General features: G+C 43.6%; 1 protein-coding gene across 3 annotated transcripts in view; it reads left to right on the forward strand.

The window, feature by feature from the left end:
- PDCD1LG2 (programmed cell death 1 ligand 2) overlaps positions 1 to 27,218 on the forward strand; it is a 119,145-nt gene that overhangs the window by 68,892 nt on the left and 23,035 nt on the right. For 2 of the 3 annotated variants that reach the window (XM_053205342.1, XM_015064481.3), the window contains 3 exons: positions 3,916 to 4,050; positions 9,619 to 9,668; positions 21,067 to 24,208. In XM_053205342.1, the coding sequence (XP_053061317.1) occupies positions 3,916 to 4,050; positions 9,619 to 9,668; positions 21,067 to 21,072 (191 nt within the window). In that variant the 3' untranslated portion in view covers positions 21,073 to 24,208. Of the gene's footprint in view, positions 1 to 3,915; positions 4,051 to 9,618; positions 9,669 to 21,066; positions 24,209 to 27,218 lie in introns of those variants that run through there. The other variant, XM_053205341.1, reaches the window with a different exon arrangement.

Genomic DNA, 27,218 nt, shown 5'->3' on the forward strand with positions numbered 1-27,218 from the left:
TTAATTCATACTAGGGCTTTAGAGGCTTAAATACTAACAGTCACAGAGGAATTTATTTTTCTTGGAATTGTTGAGTAACTGTCCTTTGCTGTGTGGAATTTCCTGCCTGGTTAAGTGTAGGCCAGTACTTTGGATGGAATGTGGTTTTCCAGAAGGATCAGGGAAATAGGGGCCTGGGTAAGATGAACTTGGAGATAACTGGAATCTAGCCTTTGCACCACCGATTACATCAGTGTTTTTTTCTTTGCGGTGGAGAAGTAGGAAGGGCACACTGACCATTCCTCTGGAGACTTTGAACCAGTGATAAATTATGAATGAATGAAGGTGGTTCTTCTTTCCATGGAAGTCAGTGTAGCTGAATGAATAGTCAACAATCACAGGAGAGGCCCGTGGGGTCTGCATCAGCTCAGGATCTTCTAGGATATCACTCATAAATGTAACTGGCAAGGGCATGGAGAGATTTTCATGCAGTTAGAGACTTTCAGCCTACATTTACCTATTCTTCCCAGAATTATATTCATGCTACTACCTCCTGACATGGTTCCTGGGCTCTGGTCAGCTCTCCTTCCTCACCAGTGCTCTCTGAGATTTCTGGCACCTCTCCCACCCCCATGATTTCTCTGCTCAGGCAGTTTCTTCCACAGAAAACATAATTACTCACCCTCTTCACTGCCTTGAAGTCTGCCCTCTCTCCAGAGCAGCTTAGATAATCCCAGGGCACAAGGGGTCCTTCCCTTATCTCTTCTTCTAAGACTGATTACCTGTACCATGACTTGGTTTGCCTGTGACTATACTTGTCTTTTATCTTTCATTGTATTTTAATTGTTCACATGGGTCTTCTTTGTGGCAAAAGCTAAAACAGTATGCCCATACTAAGCTAAAACACACTGCCCATACTAAGTGCTCAATTAATGTCAGATTAGTGGGTTGGAGGATTAGCCTTGATAAAACAGTCCCATTATCCCAGCCAACAGACTGTGTGGACCACCAGATCAGAGCAGTCAAGTGACCCCCTGGTTTGTAGCACTAATACCAGCAACAAATAACCAGTCACACATCCTCCCACGGTTCCTGGCATTTTAAGCTGCTTTATGACTGTCCTTTTTCTGGTCATTCTCATCAGTTGAGTTGCTCATTGCTGATTCTGCGACCCATCACAAACTTCTCTAGAAGTCAGTGAATAAAGCAAATAGAGCAATGAGAGTCTGGTGGTGGGAGGTGCCCCAGTGTTTGTAGGATGGATGACTGAACATCCTAACTTGATCAGAAACAAAAGGGCAATGAGTCCATTTTCCTTTTGAAACAGGGTTTCCTCTGCTCAGCCCATTGTTGCATTTCATGAGGAAATATAATGGGATTGGAACACAGGAAATAACTATAAAAACATTTTTATGGGGCTGGAAGTGAAGCCATCCAAGGAGACCTGGAAGGGACTCTGGCAGTGGTCAAGAGCGTGGGCTCAGAAATCAAACAGACTTGATATGTAAATCCTCTCTCTGCCACTAGTAGCTTTCAGAACATGAACATATAACTGAGTTATCCTAGAACTTGGTCTCACATTTGTAGAATAAGAATAATGACAGATACCTTAGAGGGTGATGGTGAGGATTAAATGGAATATGCCTGCTAAGTCCTTAGCACTCAGAAAGTATGGAAACCGGGGTGGGGGGGGGGCGGGGAATATAGTGCCTCTACCAAGAAGCATGGCTTCCTTGAATGCATGGGACTGTGGGGAGGATGAAACCTAGTTTTCCCATTGTATCATCATATCATTGTTAAGTAACATGTAATTATTATAAAATAATTTATAAGAATATGTATTAGAATAAAGGCTAAGCTGCTACAACAGAGAGACCTCAAAATGTGACTCAAACAGGATAGAAGTCTATTTCTCTCTTAGGTAATTCAGAACAGGTAAGTATCTATATTCCATAAAGTTATTCAGTGATCCAGGTTCTTTCCATCTTGTTGCTCGCCGTTCTCTAAAATGTTTTCTCTGTTGAATTGTCAAAGCCGGGTCACTGCCACATCAAAAAGGAAAGAGAGTCAGAAAGGAAAGTCAGAAAGGAAAAAGAATGGTGGAAGACTTATCCAATGTTTTAAGGCCAAGGCTCAGAAGACCCATGACTTGAACTTAGTTTACATGGCTGGCCCACATCTAACTGCAGGGGAGGCTCCAAAATGTAGTCTTGAGAAGCCATGTGTCCAGCTAATGACCTCATACTCGGGGAAAAGAGAGAATGGATTTCAGGGATAAGCATCAGTCTGCCACAAGGTAAATAAGGACAGGGAGGATCGGGCTAGATAAACTAGGTAGACAGTGATTAACTCGGCCCAACAAATCCTTTTTGACCTCTTTCATGTAGCTGGCACTTGGCTCTATAGGGGATTCAGAGATGACTTAGGTGAAGTCTTTGTTCTCCAAATACTTACAGTCTAAGCAGACTGATGTTCATTGTTAGAAAGTCTTGAGGGACGAGTAGAGCTTCTGTATGCAGAAGGGACTGTGAAGGAACCTTCAGAGGACAAGGGTTTGTAAAGAGTCACTGAGGTAAGGACCTCTCCTGTTGTGGGGACACTGAAGGTCTCAGGGCCCCTTGACTTACAGTGCTACTGCAGTGGTACTTAATAAGCACTTCCTAAAAGTAAAAGAGCTGTTGTAATTAGTACAAGCTATCCAATGTGTGCCTGAGCCAGGCTTCTGAATCCTTTCTTCCTTAATGTTCACCACACTGATTTCAATAAAGACAAATATCTGCGGGGATAGAGATTTGATTAAACCAATCTGGGCTTGCAATCCTGGCTTTGCCACTTATTTGGCATTGATAACCTCAGATAGATTTTTTAGCATTTCTGAGCCTTACTTCCTGAACTCTAAAATGAGGGGCTCAGATTAAATGATGTCCAATCCCTTCTCAACTAAAACAATCTGTGATTCTAGATGTCACTGAGATGGGGGAGAGGGAAGGCAGTTGGCAGGATTGAGCCTTTCCTCCTGAGCACTCTTGCCAGGTTTCTCCTGGACCACAGTGTTATGTTTATTCTGCAGTAGTTACTCCATGGGGCAAAATGCAGGCTTTTGGAAAGGGCACAGCTTATCTTGGGTATGCTTCTTTCTCCCCATTGTGAAGCCCCCTCCAGTTCTTCCTCACTGTCGGTCTGGAACCCTTATTCTAACTTCTAGATACTCAGAACTCTCCTTTACAAGGCCTTCCCCTGTCTCCAAAATTGCTTTTCTCACCCGCCTCTCCAGTAAACTCACCTTTTCCTCAGTGCCAGTCCTCAGTGATTAGCTGAGACAAGGAAAAGGACACGCTGTAGTAATTCACACTAAGGTATGAATGTCTGGATTTTGTATGTTAACACTATCTACAATATTATACTTTTTTCCCCCAAAAGGATCCCTGTTAACCCTTGAAATTGATTGACTAATGGTATAGATTCTAAACACTGTGAATGCTTGACAGTGGAGGGGGAATACATGTTTGGGTTGAGAGACCATCCTACTGGAAAGAAAGAGATGATGATAGATAGATAGATAGATAGATAGATAGATAGATAGATAGATAGACAGACAGACAGACAGACAGACACAGTAGATGGATGAGAATGATGAAAACCATAGAATCTGGAACCAGACAGCCTGGATTATATCTCAGCTCTGTCTCTTACAGTGCAACTTTGGAAACATTTCCCAGGCACTCTGGACCTCCCTTTCTTCACTGGTAAAATGAGGGTCATAGCAGAGCCTGCCACATAGGATGGTCGTGAGAAGTAGATGAACTAGTACCTGCAGGATACACAGAACAGTACCTGGTTATAACCTCCTCAGATGGTCAACTTGTTGGTCTATCTCTAAGTTCCCATGTAATGGGATTCTGGTGTTGTTTTTTTTTTTTTTTTTTTTTCATCCAGGTGACCTAGAACCCAAGACCCCTTCAAATTGGCTGCTTCCTGTTTTCATCCCTTCCTTCATCATTGCTTTGATTTTCATAGCTACGATGACAGCCCTAAGGAAACAGCTCTTCCAAAAGCTTTATTTTAGAAAGGGTAAGTGAGTTTTATTCATGGTAACCAAGTGGACTGGGTGTCTGCAATGTGGGTTTCTGCTTGGCGCCAGCAGTCTACAGCTCCCCAGTTTCATACCAATCTCCTCAGGGCTTATGAATCCCTTTGGACTCATCCTGATGATTTTTTCCCCAGAAGAAAACGGCCCTAGTCTTCTTCAGTGAGCTGAAATCCTCATACGGAATATTTTTAAAGGAATGTTTTGTTCCTATGCTGAAATAGTTTGCTTTGTTCTTTGAGCCAAGAAGAGTCATTAGCCTCATGAGATCAGTGTCATTTTGGTAATGCAGACAACTATGTGGTCAGAGTTCACGGGCAGGAGGATACCAAGATCACTTCTGAGGATTCCTTCAGTTCTCTCCCCCTCTTTCCACATTCTGGGCGTCAGCTGGGCTAAGCCCTCCCCAACCCCTAGGAATCTGAATCCCTTGGTTGGTAATGAAAGAAGAGAAGTGTGTGAGGCCATTTGCAGGCAGGAAAACCACCTGTTTTGATGACTCCCTAATGTCTTTCAGTGGCTCCCCTGGAGTCCCTCCTCAGCCTATCCTATTTTCACCCACCTACTCCTGTCATGTAACCTTTGAACCCTGGCCAGAATATCTGCAGACTTGTCTTCTGGTTTACTAAACTGCTCCTTTGTCAGCACCCAGTAAGCTCCTCCCAAGGTCTACACATGGCCTTGTTTATAGAAAAGGAAATGACATCTGGGAATAATCCAATAGGAATTGGGGGTGGCCATTATTTGAGAATTGGGAGGCTTTTTGGTGTTTGTTATGCTACATTTACAGTCTAACCTCTGTATTCTCATGTGTCTCAAAATACTATCATGCTCTATTTGTCCACTGCCCTATGTATGCGTTAACTTGGGTGCTAACCACAAAACTCTCTACTATAGAACCCAAGGAACTATTGTCAAAAGAAAGGGGAGTGGAGGTTGAGGAAGAAGGAAGAAGGAAGAAGGGAGGAAGGAGAAGAGGAAGAAGGGAAAAAGAAAAAGAGGAAGAAATGATAGAAATGGAGAGGAAAGGCATTTCACCATAAAGGAGGAATTATAGTGTCTTCTCTGACAGAACTTTAACTAAACAGAATCACTTCTTTTTTTCTTTAAACATTTTATTTGGGTGGCGCCTGGGTGGCTCAGTCGGTTGAGCGGCCAACTTCGGCTCAGGTCATGATCTTGCGGTCCGTGAGTTCAAGCCCTGCGTCCGGCTCTGTGCTGACAGCTCAGAGCCTGGAGCCTGTTTCGGATTCTGTGTCTCCCTCTCTCTGACCCTCCCCCGTTCATGCTCTGTCTCTCTCTGTCTCAAAAATAAGTAAACGTAAAAAAAAAATTAAAAAAAAAAACATTTTATTTGGGGAAGGGGGAGCAGAGAGAGAGAGAGAGAGAGAGAGAGAAAGAGTTAATTTCAAGCAAGCTCCCCCTTAGCACAGAGCCTGACAGGAGGCTTGATCCCACGACCCTGGGATCATTACCTGAGCCAAAATCAAGAGTCAGATGCTCGACTGACTGAGCTGCCCAGATACCCCAAACAGAATCACTTCCACAAATCTATGACCTCAGAGAGCCATGGCAGATGCCCCTCATTAGAATTTAATCTTCTGTCATTCTTCTTTCACCTCCCCCATACACACCCCTCAGGAACAGGTCTATACCAACGTTCTAGGCCTGCGACCTGAGAACTTAGTCACGTGAGAAATGAGCAACAGAGTTTTCTGTCCTTACCCTGTCTGGGAGAATGAAATGGGGTCACACTGAAAGGTAGAGCAGAAAAAAGTCTTTCCCTTATCCTTCACCCCAGTCTCAAGAGTGAGCGAGGCTATCAGTAGTTCCACACTAGGTGCAAGGCTTGGGTACCAACTGTGGTGGGAGACATTTGTTGCTAATAAGAGTTGAGAGAGTAAATTTGCAAATGGTTCCTTATTTGTTTGTAATGAGCCAGAGTGAAATCATGGATGCTTGTATAATACAACGCCATACCCCAACTCACATGCGCTGGGATCTGCTTTCCCTCATGGGAGGCACATGGACACACACGCACACACATCTGTGTGCCTTGCATGTGTCATGAAAGAAGGTTGAGAATGGCTGACCCTGTAAATAGAGCTTTAAACCAGAGTCAGAAGGCTAGGTTGGGACCTGAAGCTGCCATTTATTGGCTCTATGATCTTGTACAAATTACCTAACTTCCTTGAGATGGCTTTTTCTATCTGTAAAATGGGAAGCGACATGAGAATGAGCATTTTACCGCTTATTGACCCAACCTCACTGCCACTACTGAGGTTCACCTGGACTGGAACAGAACCGTCCCAACTTGTCTCCCTGCACCCATTTTTGCCACCTGCAGTATGGGTCTATTTTCCCTTCTAGCCAGAACAGGCTTTCAGATTCTCAAGTCTACACGTCTCCATGATCAGACCTCACCCATGGCTTCCCACTGCTCCCTAGGTGAAGTCCCAACATGCCCTGAGTGGTGTGGCTCACAATTCTGGCTTTTTCCTGAGACACCATCACCCTCGTTCTCTAAGCTCTAGCCATGTGAGGGTCCTAAGTCCTCAGTGCCACCCCACCCCTTCAGATCTGAGTTTTCTCATGTAGCACGCAGTCCTCTTAAAGTATTTTCTTCTCCTTGTCCACCTGACTTGGTGTCATCCCTTAAAACTTGGTGAAGCTACTACTTCTTCAAGCCTCTCCTGATTCTGCCCCCCTCACCACACCCATTACAGGACATCCCCTTGTGAGATGCTTCCGGTACCTACTTCTCCTTCCAGCACCCTCAGCACACAGTTATACGTCTAGGACCTGTTTCAATACCTTGGGCCACAAACTCAATTGTGTCCCTTTTAATTTTCCAACTAATTCCTCAAGCACCCACCTACCTGTCTTAGACATCCAATGTCTCCCCCTTACAGCATGGACTTCCCCCCCTCCAACATACTGTCGCAAGGCCAACTTAGCCCACAGGGCTGCTGCTTCCAAACAGACAGGGAGGCTCCTGGGGAGCCAGGGCGGTTCCCCTGAGGGCCCTGGTTTTGAGCTCTTTCTATTCCTGCCATGCACATCTCTGTTCCCTCTGGGGGTCTCCATTGACCATGCAAAGGCAGCCTTGCTAGTCCAGATCCCCACGAAGACCAGAGTGACCCAAGCTGACACTTTCCTGGCCCCCCTCATGTGTGCTTCCGTGGTTCCTGAAGCAGGACCCTCAAGGGCTGATGAGGCAGAAGGGGCTTCCCGCTTTCCCCACAGCTGTGCCCAGCCAGCTTCTTCTGGCTGAGGTCTTTATGTTAAGTCTGGGATGCCAGTCCTAACTTCCTTCTCTTGAGTTCCTCTTCAAGCCATTGCTGTCCTGAACTTCTCAGTCTATCAGAGAGAGTCAAGTAAAGGGGTGGCTCTCTTAGTCCCTCTCTTCCCAGAAAGCTCATTGGCTCCTAAACGGACTTGCCCATCTATGACTCAGCGACCAGCTCTGCACACCACGCTGTACAGGAAGGGCAGCTGTGGCCAGTCCACAGAAGGTTCTGTTTACCATCTCTACCTGAGAGGAACCCTCAACAGTGCGGGGCTCCAGGTGACTCACTGCGTTCTAGAGAAGGAGCTGGCAATTTCTGTTGCAAAAGTAAAGTTCTGCCTCATCTGTTGGTCTTTAAGTTTCATGACAGCAGGGGCTGTGTTTCTCTTATTTACCAATAAATGCCCAGTGTCTGGAACATTGCCTGGCACATGTAGATAGATGTTCAATAAAATTTTACACATTGAACCTACTATATGCAGGTATCCATGCTAACTTGCTCTGTATAATATAATAGCCGTATGTGGTTATTCAAAGTTAAATTAAATAAAAATTCAATTCCTTGGTCATGTTTTAAGTGCTCAATATTGTTAGTGGTCAATAGCCACGTGGGGCTAGAGGCTATTGGACAGAGCAGATATACAATATTTCCCTCTTTGCAGACAGCAAAATATGTCCCTCTTTGGACAGCACGGGGCTAGACCCTTTACAAACTTCTTTTCAGTTAATTTTACAAAACCTTCTTGAGGCAAGGAGTAGTGTCTACACTGCACATGAAGAAACTGAAGCTTCAAAAGTATTCTTAAAGTCAAATAGCTGGGGTTTGAACATAAGTCTGTCTGATGCTGTATGGCCTTTTTGTTGCAAAATAATAAAAACTGACTCAATCTGGATAGTATTATGTTGGGCAATGGAAGGAGAGAGTCTCAACCCAAAATAATTGAATGGCTTGATCATTGGCTGTGCCGATGGCAAAGTCAAGAACAGAATCCAGGAGGGAGCACCAGCTATAAAGAGACCAGATCTCTAGAACAAGCCTGCAGCTCATAAGAATAATATTTCTCAAACTTTCTGTTATAAGGAACCATTTATTTTTACATTCCCAATATGTTAGTGTCAATGCTTTTGCAATATATACTAAAACTTAATTACTAAAAAGTAAAATAAAAAGAACAAAGACATACAACCATAAGCCCAGTTTTTACTGGATTCAATAAACCTCTGACATGTCAATAAATATGATCAGAAAAAAACACAGTAAAAGGATTACTATAGAAGTTGCTAAGTGTTATACTAAATCTCGGTAATTGTCTCATTGTGGGCTGGTAACAAATAGTTCGCCCACCAGCCCCAGCCCATGGACTCTACACTTTGAATGGCACTGCCCTAAAAGACTGAGCTGGAACTTTACAGGGATTTAAACCAAAGACCAAATATGTTGTCTGATGGTTAAGGAAGGTCTACAGGATGGCAGCACTTTCTCAAGCGTTAGAGAGGACCGGACTGAAACTCCATCATTCATGGGCAATTTCTATGGGTTAACTCTTAGGCTCCTTTCAAATGTAACTCCTCTTCGAGGAGACTTCAGTGCTGGATAAAGGCCCTCAAAGTCCAGGCCAAGGGTGGTATTGTCATGAGGCAGTTGCTAAAAATCTAGTGTACAGAGCAAAAGCAGAATTAGGGATGCACAGAGTTTAGAAACCCGGGCATCAAGCTCTAGAAGGAAATCAGAGCTGGGACAGGGAACACGTGACATCAAGGGTTGAAAAAGAGATGAAACCAGGCAAACAGTGGTGAACAACATCCTGTTATGTGAACTTGTGCTTCTGCCCCGAGTTCCTCTGGAACAATATCGGTCAGGTACACCTTAGTATAAATTAATTGATCAGCCCTTTTGCTTCATGTAGGGCAGACCAGAAGGAAGTGACAGTCAAGAGCAAAGCAGAACAGGGAAAGAGAATTCTGAAGCCAGACGTTTCCTGGGGCTGAATACCCAAATTAAGAGTCCCTCAGCCTCTGAGTGCCTGGTGACCAGGGGCTGAGAAAAGAATGGAAAGTACAGCTACTATTTTGTTCATGGTTTTTGCCTAAGGGTACAGTTTTCCCTTATCTATTGTTCAGCCTGATGTCTCAAGCCACAGTAGGCATTTGGCCTCTACATGTGATTTATTTGGATTAATTTTTCATTCTGCCATCTGTTAGCCTATAAACAGAACACTTTTCTCAGTAATCTTATCCTGTCCCTGGGATTTCTCTTTTTCAGACACAACCAAAAGATCGGTCACCACAATAAGGAGGGAAGTGAACAGAGCTGTAAGTAGTCGTGATTTACCTTATCTCTTTCACCTCTTTTCTTCTCCTAGCTTAAATTAAGAAATAAGCCCTGTTCTCGGAATGCACAAAAGGGCAATGAAATAGTCTCAGCCTGCACAGAATCTTCCTGTTCAGTGGCATTTCTGCCCGTTGCTACTGTGACCTTAGGTTGTTCCACACCTCTCTTGGAGGAAAAAAAAAGTGTCTGCTGTGCAGCCACAGAATAGTTGTGTACTCTTTGGTCTGTCTTTATTCCTAGGCATTACCGGGAATCTGCACAGGACATCAGGGCCCACGTGCTTAGAAACACGTTTAACACTTACCAGCAAGGGAGGATACTCAAATCTGAACCAATCAACAACTCATGTTTTTGCAACCGTTGTTAAGTACATCGTTGGGGGCTGTGAGTCAAAGTTGGGGGAATAGAAGTCTCTTCATGAGGCTGACAGGCTTGGAGCTGGAATTTGTGGGAAAGGATATGATATGGAAGTCAGGAGAATTGGGGTTGCTAAAAATTATTCAGCCTGATTGGATGAAATGCTTAGATCCTGGGGAAGTGGTGTTTTGGGGACCAGACCTGGGTCCTCTTGCACAATGGGTATTTCTAGCTTTCTTAGGAAAACCACCTTTCCTTTTGAAATCTGGGGATCACATGGTGTGACGCACGAGCTCATGAGTTTGCCAAAATCATAGGCAACTCATAGAAATTTGTAAATAACTTTGCTATCAGCTACTTGAAATATTCAGAACTCGTCATTTTAGAGTTCTGTTGAATGTGTCTGTAAAATTCCAGAGGCACCAACTGTGAAAACAACTCTAAAAAACCTTCAACACCAGGGTCAGTGCCTGGCAGCTCAGAAGCACAAAATATGACTGACAGGAATGACATTGGGCCCTGCTCCCTCCTACCACATCCCTGAAAGCCATTCGTGAAAACACATCCCATTACTGCAATACTCATCCCTGGGCACAGAACAAGGAACAAAGGCAGTTTAGGTCTGGACTATACTTAAGGTCTAGTTGTGCTGAATTGCTCTGAATCAACAATGAGATATTCTTAACTCAGAAAAGTTTCAGATTATTACTGGCAGTCCTAACTGAAACATCTGTTTCTTGAGAAACAAAACTCCTATAGTCCGATAGACTGGGATACTTGGTCTATATGTGGGTTTCCATGGGAGAGACCTCAGTATTTGTGCTTCATGAGCTCTGAGTCTTTATATAAGCGTCTCCTTCAACTGCTCAGCATAAGGAAGAAAGAGAAAAAGGGTGTCTGCTGTAGAGCCACAGAACAGTTGGTTTGAGAGCAGAGGTGGTAAGGTAAACTCAGATGCCCAGACGGCCAGGCAAAGTATTGAAATGAGAAAGAAGGGCACACTATAACCAGATAGGGGATGGTGACGAACCGGAGGGCATATTCCTGTGATTTTAGCACCAGGCTAACATTGTTGGAGAAGATGAAATCCAGATTTTTCTATAAAATGTCCTAGTTATTAAATGCTTGCTGGAAGTATTTCAAATACCAAACAAACCAAATAAAATATGTCCATAGGCTAATTGAACCTATGAGGGACCAGTTGCAACCTGTCCCCTAGAGAGAAAGTATTGTCAGAAAAGGGGTTAGAATCTGAGTAATGAAGGCAAAACCATGTATGCGAGGAATTGAGGGAGGCTCAAAGGCTTGCGGCCATTCTGCATGTCTCGTCCTATGGCCTGCCACATGGCCTGAGTAGCACATGGTTAATAGAGGGACTTTCTTGGATTAACAGGGTATCACAGCCATTTTTAAACAATACATCTCCTTATAAGCAGAAAAACCTCATACTCTTTTTTAAATGGTAGGTGAAATTCAAAGTAAAGTAAATATCTTGGTCAAAAGTCAAATTAAAGAAATTAGACTGGGGTGCCTGGGTGGCTCAGTTGGTTAAACATCCAACTTATGGTCTCAGCTCAATGTTGATCTCAGGGTGGTGAGTTCAAGCCCTGCATTGGGCCCCATTCTGTGGGTGAAACCTACTTGAAAAACAAAAAACAACAAAAAGGAAAGATGGGAGGGAGGGAGGGAAGGAAGGAAGGAAGGAGACTAATTCTCTTCTCTTTCCCCCCAACCAGTAACATATAGTCGTCCATTGTGCCTTCTAACCTGGGGAGGGAGAGTCAAGGAGGTGAAAGAATGATGCTTCTCTTCTCTCTTCCTCACCCCTCCCTGGCACTTAAATATGTGGTGTGATGTAAAGAGGTCAGGACCATTTAGATATACATCAAAGAGGGCTCACACAGGAATGTTCCTGGTACTTTTATTTACAATAGCAACAAATCAGAAATACAGGTGAATAGGAAATATAAACAACTAAAATGAAAGCACAAAAAATAGATGTATTTTTGAGATGGATAAATCTGAAAAATATAATTTGGGGAGAAAAGATACACAGAAGAAAGATAGAGACAATGTGTGGGCAATTATAGAGTTTAAAAACTGCAAACAACCTCTATGTAGTGTTTATGGAAACAGTCATGTGAAGTAAAAGTATGAAAACAACCAAATTTAACCTCTTAAACTGGGTGGTGGGGATGCCGATGGTGACGATATTATTCTCCTAGTTTGTTGTATGCCTGAAATGTTAATTTTTATAAAGAAGAGGTCATGACTAGAATTCAAGAGATTTAGACTCCAGTTTTTCTGTGAGCTACACAATCTAAGGTAAGATCCACCAAGGGGCACTTGAATCTTCTCCAGAGAAACAGAACCACTAGGACACTGGCAAGTATGAAATCTATAGGGCAGGCTTGGGGGCTGGAAGAAGTTCAGGTAGGAGTTGAAATTAGGAATCCAAAATCTGTAGAGTAGGCCAGTAGGCTGGGAACTCAGGTGAGATGTCTATGCTACAGTCTGAGGCAGAATTCCTTCTTCTCTGGGAAACCTCATTTGTTGCTCTTCAACTGATTGAATGAGACCCACCCACATTCTGAGAAGGCAATATGCTTTATTTTTTTTAATTAAAAAAATTTTTTTAACATTTATTCATATTTGAGAGAGACAGAGACAGAGCATGAGTGGGGGAGGGGCAGAGAGAGAGAGGGAGACACAGAATATGAAACAGGCTCCAGGCTCCGAGCTGTCAGCACAGAGCCTGATGTGGGGCTCAAACTCACAAACAGTGAGAACATGACCTGAGCCGAAGCCAGACGCTTAACTGACTGAGCCACCCAGGCACCCTGAAATTTGCTTTATTTAAAGTCAACTGATGACAGGCATTCATCACATCTACAAAACGTCTTTACAGCAACATCTAGACTAACATTCGATCAAACAACAGGGTACGATAGTTTAACCAAATGGACACAGAAGACTAACTATCACATGCACCACCACATGAGGGAGGCAGTCTTGGCTGGAGTAAGTGAATTTGTCAGACCTTCCTGAGCCTCAAAAAATAGAAGTATGTGACTATTCTCTGGTCACAGAGTTGTCCGAGAGGCCAGGGCTCTAAAACCTGTTCATCCATGAACCTGCCACCCCAGTGCCTGCAGACTCACTATTTAGGGTTTTCTGTTTATTTCACTGGGTTGTTTCTCCTCAGCTCACTGCCTCTTTCAACAAAAAAAGGACATGTGTGGTATCAGAATCCTGCACTTTATGTGTCTTGAAATAATGAATAGTTGAGTAAATCTGGAAGGGGAAAAACAACCCTGTCACCAAAAGTACTTGATAAAATTAAACTGAAGGGTTTGGAAATGACTTGTCTGTCTTACTATCCATTTGTCTGTGCTTCTTATAGTTTATTCTGCAATAAATATAAAAATTGACTGATTTTGACCTAATTTGTCTTACTACTAAACGATGAATCTTGCTTAATTTTAATTGTGTTGGCCAGCTCAAAAATAAATAACTAATACAACTTTTACAACTAAAAAAAATTTTTTTTAATGTTTAATTTTATTTTGAGAGACAGAGAGAGAGCGTGAGCAGGGGAGGGGCAGAGAGAGACACACACACAGAATACGAAGCAGGTTCCAGGCTCCGAGCTGTCAGCATAGAGCCTGATGTGGGGCTCGAACCCACGAACTGTGAGATCATGACCTGAGCCTAAGTCAGATGCTCAACCGATTGAGCCACCCGGGCGCCCCTAGAACTTTTTAAAAATTACATATTTTTTTCTGAGCAAAAATGAAAAAAAAAAATCCATTGCACACAGATTACCGTGGTTAATATTTAATAGTGCTTTAATTTCTAACGTTTTTCTGTATTTAAATTTTATGAAATTAAATTATAGTATGTATAGCTTGATATAGTTTTCTGTAACTTAATTTTATGTCATTAGTATTACCCATGTGCTAAAAATATAATTAATGGCTTTGATATTTTATTGTATATATGGACTAGGACTTATCTAATTCTCTATTGCTCTACCTTTAGTATCTACCTCAGAGTTGTTTTATGTCTTTGTTATTTAAATATTGTCACAATTAGGGGCACCTGGGTGGCTCAGTAAGTTGGGCGTCTGACCCTTGATTTTAGTTCCAGTCATGATCTCATGGTTCATGAGTTCGAGCCTTGTGTGGGGCTCTGTGCTGCTTGGGATTCTCTCTCTCCCCCTCTCTCCCCTCCCCTACTCTCTCTCTTTGTTTCTCAAAACAAACAAGCTTACAATAAATAAATAAGTAAGTAAATAAATAAATATCATCACAATTAATAATCTTATACACAGATCTTCATGTGCAGCTCCGATTATTACCATAAGGTAAAATCTAAGATGTAAAATTAGGGAGTAAAGCTATAGACATTTTTAAGGCTCTCAAAATATATCGCTGAATTGCCCTCTAAAAAGGTGTACCAACTCATACTAGCAATATATGAAAGATGTAGTTTCATCATTGCGTTTGTTCCAATGCTGGGTATTATCGTTTTTAAATTTTGCTAATTTAGAAATTGAAAACTGTACGTCATCATTACTTTAATTTGCATTTTCGAGTTATTAGTGAGATAAAACATTTGCACAAATTTACAGGTTTTATCTTCTTTTGGGAACTGTCTATGTATCTTTTGTTCATCTTTTTAGTTATGTCTTCACTTACAGTTAATAGTAACCCATTACCTGCTATCTATTTTATAAACTTGCCCTTGATTTGTCACTTACTGCTAAGCTGCTTTTTCTTATCTGAAGAAAACAGTATTGGGTATAGTAAAATTGGGCTCACAGGACCAGGTCATAAACATAAATGTCCTATATGTCACATATTTATCAAAAGAAAATAAATGTATTAATTATAACAGTTATGCTAGATAAAAAGCTTACAGGCAATAGGATCCACGGTTCCCAGAGGACCAAGTTATAAATCTCTAAGAAGCAGGTGCAGTGCCTTCTTCCTTTAAGAGCCCATCACATCCTGGGATGCATTGTAGTTTCAGTAGGCACCTATGAAATGCTGGCCAACCAACGTTAACATTCTATTATCCACTAACATATATCAACTCCTTTTTAAGGATTAGGTGAACTGTAGCCAGGGGGCCAGATTGCCTCCTGTTTTTGTAAGCAAAATACTATTGAAGCACAGCCGTGCTCACTGTTTCCGTATCATTCCCAATGTTCACACCCTTGCCCCCCGCCTCTGATGGCAGAGTTGAGTAACTGCCTCAAAGCCTATATTGCCCATAAAGTCTAAATACTTTACAACCTGGCCCTACAGAAGATGGTTGGTGCCCCAGAAGTTCTCCATGGCTCTGTGCCTTCTCTCACAGTGAATGTACTTGGTCTTGTTCTAAATACTCTAACGCTACCCCCAACTCCTATCTCAGCTCCATAAAGTCTGAGGACAGAGCCCCTCTGGGAAGAGCTTGGTCCAGGCAGCTCAGAGCTCTCGATCTCCCACCTCTATCCTCTGCCATCCCAGCTCTGCCTCACCCCCAAACCACCCACGTGGGGACAGTCAAGTTCTAGGCTGTCCAGGAGTCATCCTGACCCTCCTGTTCTTAGTCACATCACCTCGGTAGCTAGAGTCCTGGGACTTGCCCTGAGCATATTTGTCACACATATTTCTGACAAGACTTTGATACAGATAAACAGTCTCCCTTCCCACTTAAGGGATGGGCTTGGTGGTTTTGCTTCACTGACCAGAGATTGAAGCAAGACCTGATTAATGTGAGAATGCCCAGCAGGGCTCAGAAGCTCAGGCATCAGCTGCACAGGGCTTGATTTTCCACTCCATAGCTCTGCCTTGAACTTTTTAGGCAACTCTGGGAAAGGTGTTGCCTATTCTTATTCTTGTGGAAATCCAGACTTCTCAGCCTCCCCAGATGGGCTTTCAAGGCCTTAACTTTATTACAGGATCAAAAGACTCAGATCAAACTAAATGTGGCCAAAGAGCTCATTACCATCCTTCTCCATGGTGGATGTGGTGGTCATTAGTGTTATTTCACATATTTCCTGGATCTCTTGCTTTTGTGTGATGTAATAGGATTGCACTTCTCTGCCCTTAATTTGTAGTTAGGTGTGGTCATGTGATTTGTTTTGGTCAACTAAATATAAGCTTAAATGATGTGTGACTTCTGGGTAGAAGACGTAAGGCCTAGCTTGTGCTTTGCTGTATTCTTTTTCCATCTGGTGTGGCAACTAGCAACATTTGGGGTAATGTTGCTACATCAGCATGGGTCTCTGAGTAACTACAAATAATGGTCAGCCCCTTGCTGACCCTCAGTGGACAAGGAAGATTTGTTTACTATTTGATTTAAATAATAGAGATTTGGGGATTGTTTGTTACTGCAGCATAATCAACTCTATCCTGACTGATTCAACAGGGAAATCCTGGAACCTCAACTCAATACACTATATATTGTCACTTACAATTCTGCTTCAGAGGAGTGGTAATATGGGGAAAGGCTTTCTATATAACAAAAATAAAAGAAGGGTAAGATATAAAAATACACTTACTATATCATTAATGCTTTATTTAAAAAATGTTTTTAATATACCATCACACCCTTCTCCCAAAGAAGTGAAGAAAAATATTTAAATGCCCATAATCATTATATTCTGGAAACTTGTATTGTTTTCTTCTTTTATATTTTCTGAGTTTTCTTTGTACTTCAATACATTTTAAAATGTTCCAATGTTGGGGCAGCCTGGGTGGTTCAGTCGGTTAGGTGTCCGACTCTTGATTTTGGCTCAGGTCATGATCTCGTGGTCATGGGATCAAGCCCTGCATTGGGCTCTGCCTTCAGCACAGAGCCTGCTTGGGATTCTCTCTCTCCATCTCTTTCTGCCCCTCTCCTGCTCACGGGCACGTGCTTTCTCTCTTACTCTCTCTCTCAAAATAAATAGACATTAAAATAAGAAAAATAAAAAAATAAAATGTCCCAATGTATCACTTTTAAGTACCCAGGGGTGCTTGTTAGATGAAGGATGATCTCTGTCTCTATCCTCACCTCTCACTGTATATATCACCTCTTTGTATCCTATATAACAAATGCATATACAGAACTCTCCATGGGGTCCTTGTCAACTTTAGGGAGAGGAATGCTATACCCTGTTTCAAGGACACATACCAATGTCTTAGTTGCTTTTCGGAGCTTCTTAACCTAGTGAGCCTACAAGGAGTGGATCCATACTCCAAGGATATAAGAGATCAGGCTTGGGACCATGGCTTCTTGATCTCATGCAGGCCACCGAGCTATCAACCAGAATAGCTTCAGGAGTGGATTCTGATCCCATAGATCTATATCATGTTTCCTTCTAAAAAAAAGTTATCCTAGTCATCATGACATGGTTTGTTAGAGATTACAAACCATGTAACCTAACTTCCTCATTTTACAAATGGCAAGATTTGGACTAAGGGATGTTACATAACTTTCTTGAGTGAAATAATAACAGAAAAATAAAAGGTCTTGTGATTCCCAGTATAGTGCTACTCGTTAATTCATTCACTCTGAAATATGCACTAAGTGTCTATTTGCAAGACTCTGTCAGGTAGGCTGTGTGGAGGTCGTAAGGGTGAATGAGGCACAACATTAGTATTCCAAGATTCTTACAATCAAGAGTTGGAGATAAGGTACTCAAAACACTGTTTTCATTGGTATAATTTGGGCTAAAATGAAAAGAGGCCAGATTTCTGTATACCGCCCAGCAGTTGATCAAGTCTGTGTTTGTTTTGTTTTGCCTGAGTCTCTTGTCTTCCCCTTAGGAACTTCCACCTAAGAACTGACCATAGCCTCCACATGCCGCCATGGTGCAGGTGCCTTCTCTGTGCAGTGGTTTCCAATCTTTTCTTTCTTTTCTTCCCATCATAACCCTTTCATAAAGGAAACATTAGACAGAACACCTGTATATACTGAGTGGGGAAACTTGAGTCCTCCTCCTCTGGGTCTCCTTTACTGTCACTACTATGCACACACTTCTGTCGTGAATGCATGGGTCTTTTCCCCACCCAGAAGTTCTCTGGGATACCAGCTTGGTGTCCTACGATTTAACTCAAGTCTGACCCTATGTCCCTGGGGATGGCATGAGATCCCACCCGTTAAGGGCTCAGTCCCACAAGACTGCCCTCCCCACCCTCCACCCCCCACTTCAGATGCCAACGGCCAGCCCAGGCTGTCACCTCTGCTTCTGACCAATCAGCTATAAATAATCTGAGGTTCCCACCATCCCCTCCTCGGGTTCGGTGAATTTCATAGAGCAGTTCCCAGAAGCAAGGAAAACAGTTTACTTACTGTTTACCAACTTACAATAATGGGTTATAAACAATACAGTGAACATCTGATAGAAGAAATGCATATGGCAAGATATGTGGGGGCGTCCACACTCTGTGTGTGTGCCACTCTCCCAGTACCAACTTGTGCTCCACAACAGAGAAGCCCCTGGAAGCCCTACTTCAGGGATTTTTATGGAGGCTTTATCACATAGGCATGACCAATCATTAACCCCATCTTTAGCCCTTCTCCCCTCTCTGGAGAATGGGGTTGGGGTGAGGGGTGGGACTGAAAATTCCAAGCTTCTCACCATAGCTTAGTCTTCTTGGTGACCTGTCCCCATCCAGGAGCTCATCAAGATTCACTTCATTACAACAAAAGACACTGCTGTCATCCAGGAAATTTCAAGGGATTTAGGAACTCTGTCAGGAAGTGAAGTCAAAGACCGAATATTACGACAAAGATGTTCCCAATGCTCTTATCATTTAGAAAATTATAAGTGTTTTAGGAGTTCTGTGCCAGGAGCCCTGGGCAGAGACCGGTATATATAGATATATATATTTTTTCAATTATCTCACAAAAGCATGTTAAAACAGTGGTGAAACCAGACTGAGGGGTATATACACCCTGCCTTAGGTCCCTGCAAAGGCCTCTAAGGTACATTGTGCTTCTTGGAACATATTTGGAAAATCATGAAGCGCTCAAACTATCACTTTATCCCAAAGCCCACCTTATGTACTTATCCTCAGAATCTCCAGAAGTGCCCACCCCACATCCAGCTTCCTTCCATGTAGAGCGCAGCTGTTCCAGGGAGGCGGGTGGGGGCTGGAAGAAGAGAAGAGAAAGTAACCTCCTCACTCACCTGGTTTGTGAGGGTTTTAAAAAAAATGTTGAGAGAAAGAGAGAGTGCAAGCAGAGGAGTGGCAGAGAGAGAGGGAGAGAGAGTCTCAAGTAGGCTCCATACTGTCAGCACAAAGCCAGCTGTGAGGCTTGAACTCATGAACCATGAGATCATGACCTGGGCAAAATCCAGAGTCGGACGCTTAACTGACTGAGCCCCCCAGGTGCCCCTGGGCTTGTGAGTTTTTAATTGTGTGAGAAGTCTGTGTATTTTGTATTTTAGTTCCCTATGGCATTACAAGAAGTACAAATAATACATGAAAATTCAGAGATGGAGAAAGTATCACTTTAGGCTGGGGACAATCAGGGAAGAGGGAAGGCTTCATGGAGGAGGTGACATTTGCACCAGGCAAACATGCGAATAACAGACTATTCTAGATAAAGGGGACACAGGGGGAATGGCAGAGGCAGGGGGACATCACATCTGTAGGAAAAGGCGTGTGATCCCAGCCTGGAAAAAGCTAGGTGTGAGACCAGAGGGAAGCTGGTTGGGGGTCCTGCTGTGAGCCAGGAATTCCAGGCAAAGGAGGTTAGATGTTGCTCCTTAGGCATGCATGTCTCAGGTCTCAGCAGGAAACAGAGGCCACACTCAGAAGGGGTGACTGAGGCAAGCTTACTAGCTGCAAAGGCAGGAAGGGGGTGGTGGGGAGGTTGAGCGACCTGAAACTGGCAAGAGCAGGGGAGAGCTGAGCACCCCTAGGCCTAGAGGGGACAGGGGAAGGCATAGTTAAATTTTTTTTTTAATGTTTATTTATTTTTGACAGAGAGAGAGAGAGAGAGAGAGAGAGAGAGACAGGGCATGAGCGGGGGAGGGGCAGAGAGGGAGACACAGAATCCAAAGCAGGCTCCAGGCTCCGAGCTGTCAGCACAGAGCCTGACGTGGGGTTCAAACTCACAGACCGCGAGATCATGACCTGGGCTGAAGTCGGACGCTCAACCGACTGAGCCACCCAGGCGCCCCAGGGGAAGGCATAGTTACCAGAATGCTGGTGAGAACAGCAATAGGAGAAGGCCACCTGCAAGGCTTTGCATGGCATCCGCTGGGCTCCCCCGTGCATTTGTGGTCAGTTGACAGATTGTTTGGGGGATGCTGGTCTTAGGTGGCCTCATTCATATGTCTTGGAGTTGCTGCTGGCAGTCGGTTGGGCCGTGTGTCTTCAGCAGGTTTGTCTGTGCTCTTTTCAACATGGAAGCGGGTCCAAAAAGAGCAAAGAGAAGGCAGACCCTACCATGCATGTGTTTTTCAGGTTTCTGTCCACATCTCATTGACCAAAGCAAATCAGAGCTAGGCCAGATGCGCCTGCAGCCTGTCTGGGAGGTTCCTGAAGCGCATCCCAACCTCACTATGCTACTCATTACAGCCTTCTTTATCCCCTAGTCTGAGGGAAAGCATGGCATGCAAGCCGGGGGAAAAGAGAGCCCAGTGAGCAGTCCAAGGTCACCCTCCGGTGACCTGAGCAGGGTAGAGCAGGGTGGAGAATGCGCCTGCAGGAGCCAACAGACATATCTGGCTCCGTGGGGAGCTACAAAAGGCTTTGAGCGGGGAGCCCCGCCAACTGTGCTCCAGTGTCACTGGGCCGACTGCAGGCCTGAGAACAGAGGGGAGAGGCCTCTTGCAACAGGTCTGGAGAGAGAGGCTGAAGATGTGGATGAGGACCACGGTGGAGGGCGGAAACACAAAGGTCTTGAACTCTGCTGCCTCCAGATAGATGAGCTCTTCCCCTACAGCCGTTTCTCACTCCAGTCTGTTTTTGAGAGGTTATCTCTTCTCTAATCAGCAAAGTGATTTTCCTATTTGTGGACTTGTCTCCCCAGATTTGAACCTGTGTTTTCAGGAGCTGGGGTGACCGGATGGGACGTCCTCGAGAATGTTCTGGACTCTGAACAAGAATCCTCTGGCCTGCAGAGCTCGCTGTTTGCACTTGTCCAATGCCTTTGTAGCTCCAGCACTGAAGAGGAGACCGCCAAGAGAGGGCAGCGCCTGGCCATGCTGTGCTCAGAGCACGTCAGGCAGTCCGCCCTCCCCACGTCCAGGCACTCACCCCTGCAGCCTGTGACCCTAAGCAAGCACTACTGCACTTTAGAAAATGACCGCCCCGGACCCGAGACCCCAGTGAGTGCTTTGCACCTCATTCTTCTGCCAGACTCAACACAAAGGGAGTTTCCCCCCTAAGTTTCCAAAGTGATTTCCAGAAGCAGAGATGAATGGAAATTTTCAGTTATAGGAAAGGACGAATTGCCAATAGAGTTATTTTCTCCACAGTTTCCTCTGGGTATACTGGAAAAGCCTTTTGAGACCATTAGAGTTTACACACAGTCAAGCCATAATTGACAAGTTATGTGGCTTACTGGAATCTTGACATCTGAGTTGTTTAATTAACAGAAAGCATTTAAGTACACAGTGGGCGGCTACAAATCGTAGAGAAAAGCCGTTGAGTATTTTGTGAGGTCTGAATCACAAAGCATTTGTTTTAACCTGCAATGGCACCATGTTGGATGATTTTGTTTTAAACTACATCTTTAAAAAGTTCTGTTTTCTTAACCTCAGAAACCAATGGCATACATTAGAAAAATTTAGCACGCTAGTATGCTGTACCTGCAAAGATTTCAGATGGGTATCCATAATGGTCAAAGTCCCAAACTAGGGCTCCTTTCCCAGCCCTCTCTGTGACTTTAAACTTAACCTTTCACTGACTCGGTTCCATGTCTGTGACACAGTAACACTCACGAGTCAAGGCCTTTGATGGTTGGCACTTTAGAAAAGCCGTGGAACCCCTTCCGTGCGTGTCCAGGGTAACTGCACGCAGCAACAGCAGGTTAACCATGTGAAATTTGGTCTGTGTACTGGGGCCATGGAGTTCAGGGCACCTGCTGATGTATGAACTATCCAAATGTGTACATTATCTAGAGCCGAGTCTTAGGTTAGCAGCTTATCTTTCTCAGTTTTGAATCATGAGGATTTGAGCACATGTTACATCTTCTCCTTAGACTCTAAGCTCCTGGAGGGCAAGGAGGGAGGAGGGGTTTGTCAGTCCTGAAGCCTGTTGCTTGGAATAGATGCCTTGTGCATGATTGGCTCTGAGACTCATCGTAATATTGAAGAAAATGGCGACTCGTGACATCCTTACTTTTTATGACATTAATAGGATTGGCTAAAAGTATGTAAAGGCAATCCTTGAAACAAAAGAGCCGAATGAACACTAAGTCTTTAAAAAAAAAAAAGTGCCTTTTACAAAGGGAGCAAAAATAGTATTCGGGAGAGTTTGAGGAACTGAGAAATGCCAAACAAGCAAAAACCACCTATGATCTCATCATCTCAGCACAAGTATTTTCATTTTTGCTGTTTGCATTTGGTCCTTGTCCAGACATGTATGCGATCTCAGCTAGAGTTGTAATTTTCCATCCTTTTTTCAAATTTGTCATGGTACCACAAGCTTACACCTATATTGTTGATTAGTCCTCCTAATGATCACTTTTAATGGATGCTTGAGTCACAGATCACAATGAGATGTGATTAGGCACAAACTCTGTTCATCACCTGACCACTATAAGCCTCTCCTTTGACTAGTGGACCGCAGGTGACATTTGGGGTTCGTAAGGATTGGTGTCATTTCAGAGCAGCGTTCAGGAATCCCTGAAAAGCCTGGGTATTTCCATTTCTCCCAGTGCACAGACACCTTCAGGAATGACTTCAAGTCCCCTTGGGGATAGCTTGGAAGAAGATCTACAGTACCCATGGCATTGTTGTGAGGTCCTTTCTAAGAATTTGGGGAAGAAGCTGTGATTCTCAGTTGTGAAAACTCAAGCCAGATTTCTATTCTATAGATCAAGCCATGCTTTGGTAGGCCGGACAACTACTTAATTCTTAAGGCCAGCCACTACTAAAGATTTCCTGTAAGTAAAAAAATCCGATTGCTCTTCTGGGATCCTATTATCTCATTGAAGTCAGGAAGCCCATATCCGTGGCAGCATTTCCTATCGTCATCTTTGTCCTACAGAAAATAGCCGTCTGGTGGCACCCAAGGTTGTGGGGCTCCCTCACTAATGCATTTCTCAATGCTTTAGTGAAGGGAATATCCCTTGGGCCCTTTCAAGGGGAGGAAAGATGCACAGGTTACACATGACAAATTGCCCCATTATTCCTACCTCCTTAAGTCTTTGGGATCGTTTCTGCCCATTATTCCATAGAAATTCTATCAACTCACGTCATTGTTGTGCACAGGGGTCAGCCAACCAACTTAGTAAACAGACCACTTCCAGCTGCTCAAACTAATACATTTGTCTCTGCTTGCTTTTGCTATATAACAGAACTTAGGGCTTATGTTTATCATTTATGTATTTATGATTCTGTAGATTAGCAACTTAGGCTGGGCTCAGCTGGGGCAACACATTTCTGCTTTCCATGGCATCAGCTGGGCTCCCTTGTGCATTTGTGGTCAGTTGACAGATTATTTGGAGGATGCTGGTCTTAGGTGACCTCGTTCACATGACTTGGAGTTGGTGCTGGCTATCGGTTGGGCCGTGTGTCTTCAGCAGATTTGTCTGTGCTCTTTCAACATGGAAGCGAGTCCAAAAGGAGCAAAGAGAGGGCAGACCCCAATGTGCAAGTGCTTTTTAGGTTTCTGTCTGTATCACACTTGCTAACGTCTCATTGGCCAAAAGCAAGTGAAATAGCTAAGCCAAAATCAACGTGCAAGGAATTACACGAGGGCCTGATACACAAAATGGCATGATTCCCTGGGGCTACTGCTGAAACAATCTACGGTAGCATTAAGTCCAAAAACCTATGGAAAGTGTATTATGTCAGGGCTACCTAAGTTTGGCCCCAACCCAATGTTGTATTGTGTTCTCCTTGATCTGATACCCTTAGAATCCATCTCTACCTATATTGGGTTTCTTCTAGCATGAATTTAACAAAACCTTGTGATTCTTTTGGAGTAAAGCCTTTTCCTTCAGAGCCAGACTCTGCCCTTCTGTCCCTGAATAAATGGGATCTGACTCTAGATAAAAGCCTGAAGGCCATGGGCATTGGGAGCAGTGGGGTTTTAAAAGATTAGGGATCCCCATGCAAAGGCACCTGCCTCAGACGTGCTTACTCCAGGTTTTCAAGCAAAGGAAGGCTGGTATTATCAAATAGGAAATGAGAGGCTTCGTGCACTATCAAGGGAAGCTCAGTGACACTTGGGGGGAGGGGGAGGTCCAGATTTTCAGCTTCATCCAAGCCCACCCAAAGGTTCCTGTTCCTCGTGTCAGAGTCGATTCCTCCTAAATGACCACCTCCACTCTCGCATATGAGACATGGCCCATCTGTGAATGTTTCGTTTGGGTCTGATTTTCTAAACATGTCTGTCCTATAACTATAAGGAATAAGAGGTATTTTTAGGGCAGCCTTAGAAGCCCTCTGATTCCTTAGAGATGATTTGAGCTGAAAGCTTGTTGTTTATTTCCATCCTGCAAGCACCATAGAGGAGTCGGAAGCAGCCAGCTCACCTTGCATTCCTCAGAATCATCTTTACCAGCGTTAGGCAGCAGTTAATGTGTCTCCAAAACCCTGCCTCCTGCTGGCACTCCAACCCAGCAAGAATAGAGGATAATTTAATGAATCATAACACCATCGCATGCCATAGATTACCCGCTCCCACTTTCCATTGGCAGAGAGTTCAGCTCTGAGTTCAAAGCAAATAAATCTCAGAATCTTGTTTTTGAGAGCCTGTTCCCTAAGATGATTCCCAGTGTCAGGTCCTCTATCATCCAGGGTCCAGGCAGGAAAGTGCAGTGGGTTTAATATTGGGAATTGGTAATAAAGATATAGGAAGACAGAAAGAGCACAAAGTAGATACCAAAGAAACCCAAATCTTGGAACTGCCAACAGCAGCTAACTTTCTGCTTTCCGCCACCACAGAAGTGACAAATGCAGGAACTGGAAACAGGAAGGAATTCTTTGCCTCTGATATTCCTGTCCCCTGGGGTTTCCCGTCTCTTGGAACTTCACAGGAAGCCAGCTGGCAGGGGAAGCTGGTGACTGAGGTTTGCTGAATCCCTGCCCCAACCTGGCAGAACAGAATAGAAGAAGGTAGGCTTGGAACTGAGAACAGGAGGTAAACAACCAACCAGTTCCTGAATCAAAACTTATCTGGATAAATGGAGATACATTCCCTGAGAGAGGAAAATACAGAGACGATGGATTCCAGTTAGGTTGTAGCACAAGGAACTTTCTTAAACTTTGTGGCATTTGACCATGTAACAAGGGCCTATCATATATTTATTGATTAATCGGACAAGAAAGTAGCAATTGGGAACTGCTCTGGCCACGAGCATAAGACAAAAATCAATCTATTTTTAAATGCATTTCATAGAACTTGTATCAGTTGCATCACTTGGTTTGAATTGAAAGAAAACCTGAAGGGGCGCCTGGGTGGCTCAGTCGGTTAAGCGTCTGACTTCAGCTCAGGTCATGATCTCGAGGTCCGTGAGTTCGAGCCCCGCATCGGGCTCTATGCTGACAGCTCAGAGCCTGGAGCCTGTTTCGGATTCTGTGTCTCCCTCTCTCTGACCCTCCCCCGTTCATGCTCTGTCTCTCTCTGTCTCAAAAACAAATAAACATTAAAAAAAAAATTAAAAAAAAAAAGAAAACCCGAAGCAAATGGGCTTAAATTAAAAACAAAACAAAGCAAAAAAACCCAGAATGCATTGGCTTCTACAACCAAGCAGCCAAAGGTGCAGGTGGGCACAGGGGTCTGATGATGCCAGCAGGATCCAGATTCTCTCCACCGTCTCTTCCTCCGCTTCCTTTTTGCTGACTCCGTTGTCAAACACGACTCTGTATTCTCAACAGCAGGCTCTTCTTAGGGGAAATAACTCCAAGAACAAGTTTCCTGCTCAGTTCCGTTTGTCCTGTAAAAATAGAACTCCATGGTAAAACAGAACAGCTCAAGAAGTAGAGAGGAAGCAACTCATGCCAAGTATTAGGAGTTGCACACATCAAGCAGAAATATAATTGGCCTGAATATACATATATATATATATATATATATATATATATATATATATATATGTATATATATAATTTTTATTCAGGCTGCTGGTCAAATCGGGCAGCTTCCCAGTGTCTCAATTCCCCTTGCTAAAAGTCAGCAGATGAAACGCTCAACTTATAGGTAATTTAAAGTTTAAATCAAAACAAAACTTAAGGAGGCCTTTTCAGTCATAACATTGGCAAATGCTTTTTTTGTTTTTTGTTTTTTGTTTTTTTAGAGAGAGAGAGAGAGGGAAAGAGAGAGAGTGTTAAGCAGGCTCCTCACTGGGCCCCGATGCAGGGCTCAGTCTCACGCCCATGAAATCATGACCTGAGCTGAAATCAGGAGTCAGATCCTTAACCGCCTGAGCCACCCAGGTGCCCCAACAAATGCTTTTTAACCATAATACATATTGCTCCAAAATATGTTGTTAAATTGGTAGACTCATAAACTGTTAGTGGTCACGTATCAATATGATTTTTTTGGAGGGTGATTTGTCTGTAGATTACAGGCCATACTGCATACCATTTATTCAAGTAAGTGTACTTTTATAAATCTATAAATCTGAAATAATCCAAAAGATAGAAAAAGCCAGAGACATGGAGACATTCACTGCCAATATAAATGTACAATTAAAAAAAAAAAAAGCTTTGCCATAACATTGAATGAAAATCACAAGGTACAGGAGCACCTGGGTGGCTCAGTCAGTTAAGCGTCTCCAGCTCAGGTCACAGCTCAGGTCACAATCGTGCAGTCCATGGGTTCGAGCTGCATCTGGCTCTGTGCTGACAGCGGAGAGCCTGCTTGAGATTCTGTCTCCCTCTCTCTCTGCCCCTGCCCCCTTGCTCGCTATCTCTCTCTCAAAATAAACAAATTTAAAAAAAAATTAAAAAGAAAATATCAAAGTACAAAACCCTATCCTCAGTTACTCAAGTTAAAAAAAGTGAACTC

This window comes from Acinonyx jubatus, chromosome D4 (genome assembly GCF_027475565.1).
Source record: "Acinonyx jubatus isolate Ajub_Pintada_27869175 chromosome D4, VMU_Ajub_asm_v1.0, whole genome shotgun sequence".
Classification (NCBI taxonomy): Eukaryota; Metazoa; Chordata; class Mammalia; order Carnivora; family Felidae; genus Acinonyx; species Acinonyx jubatus.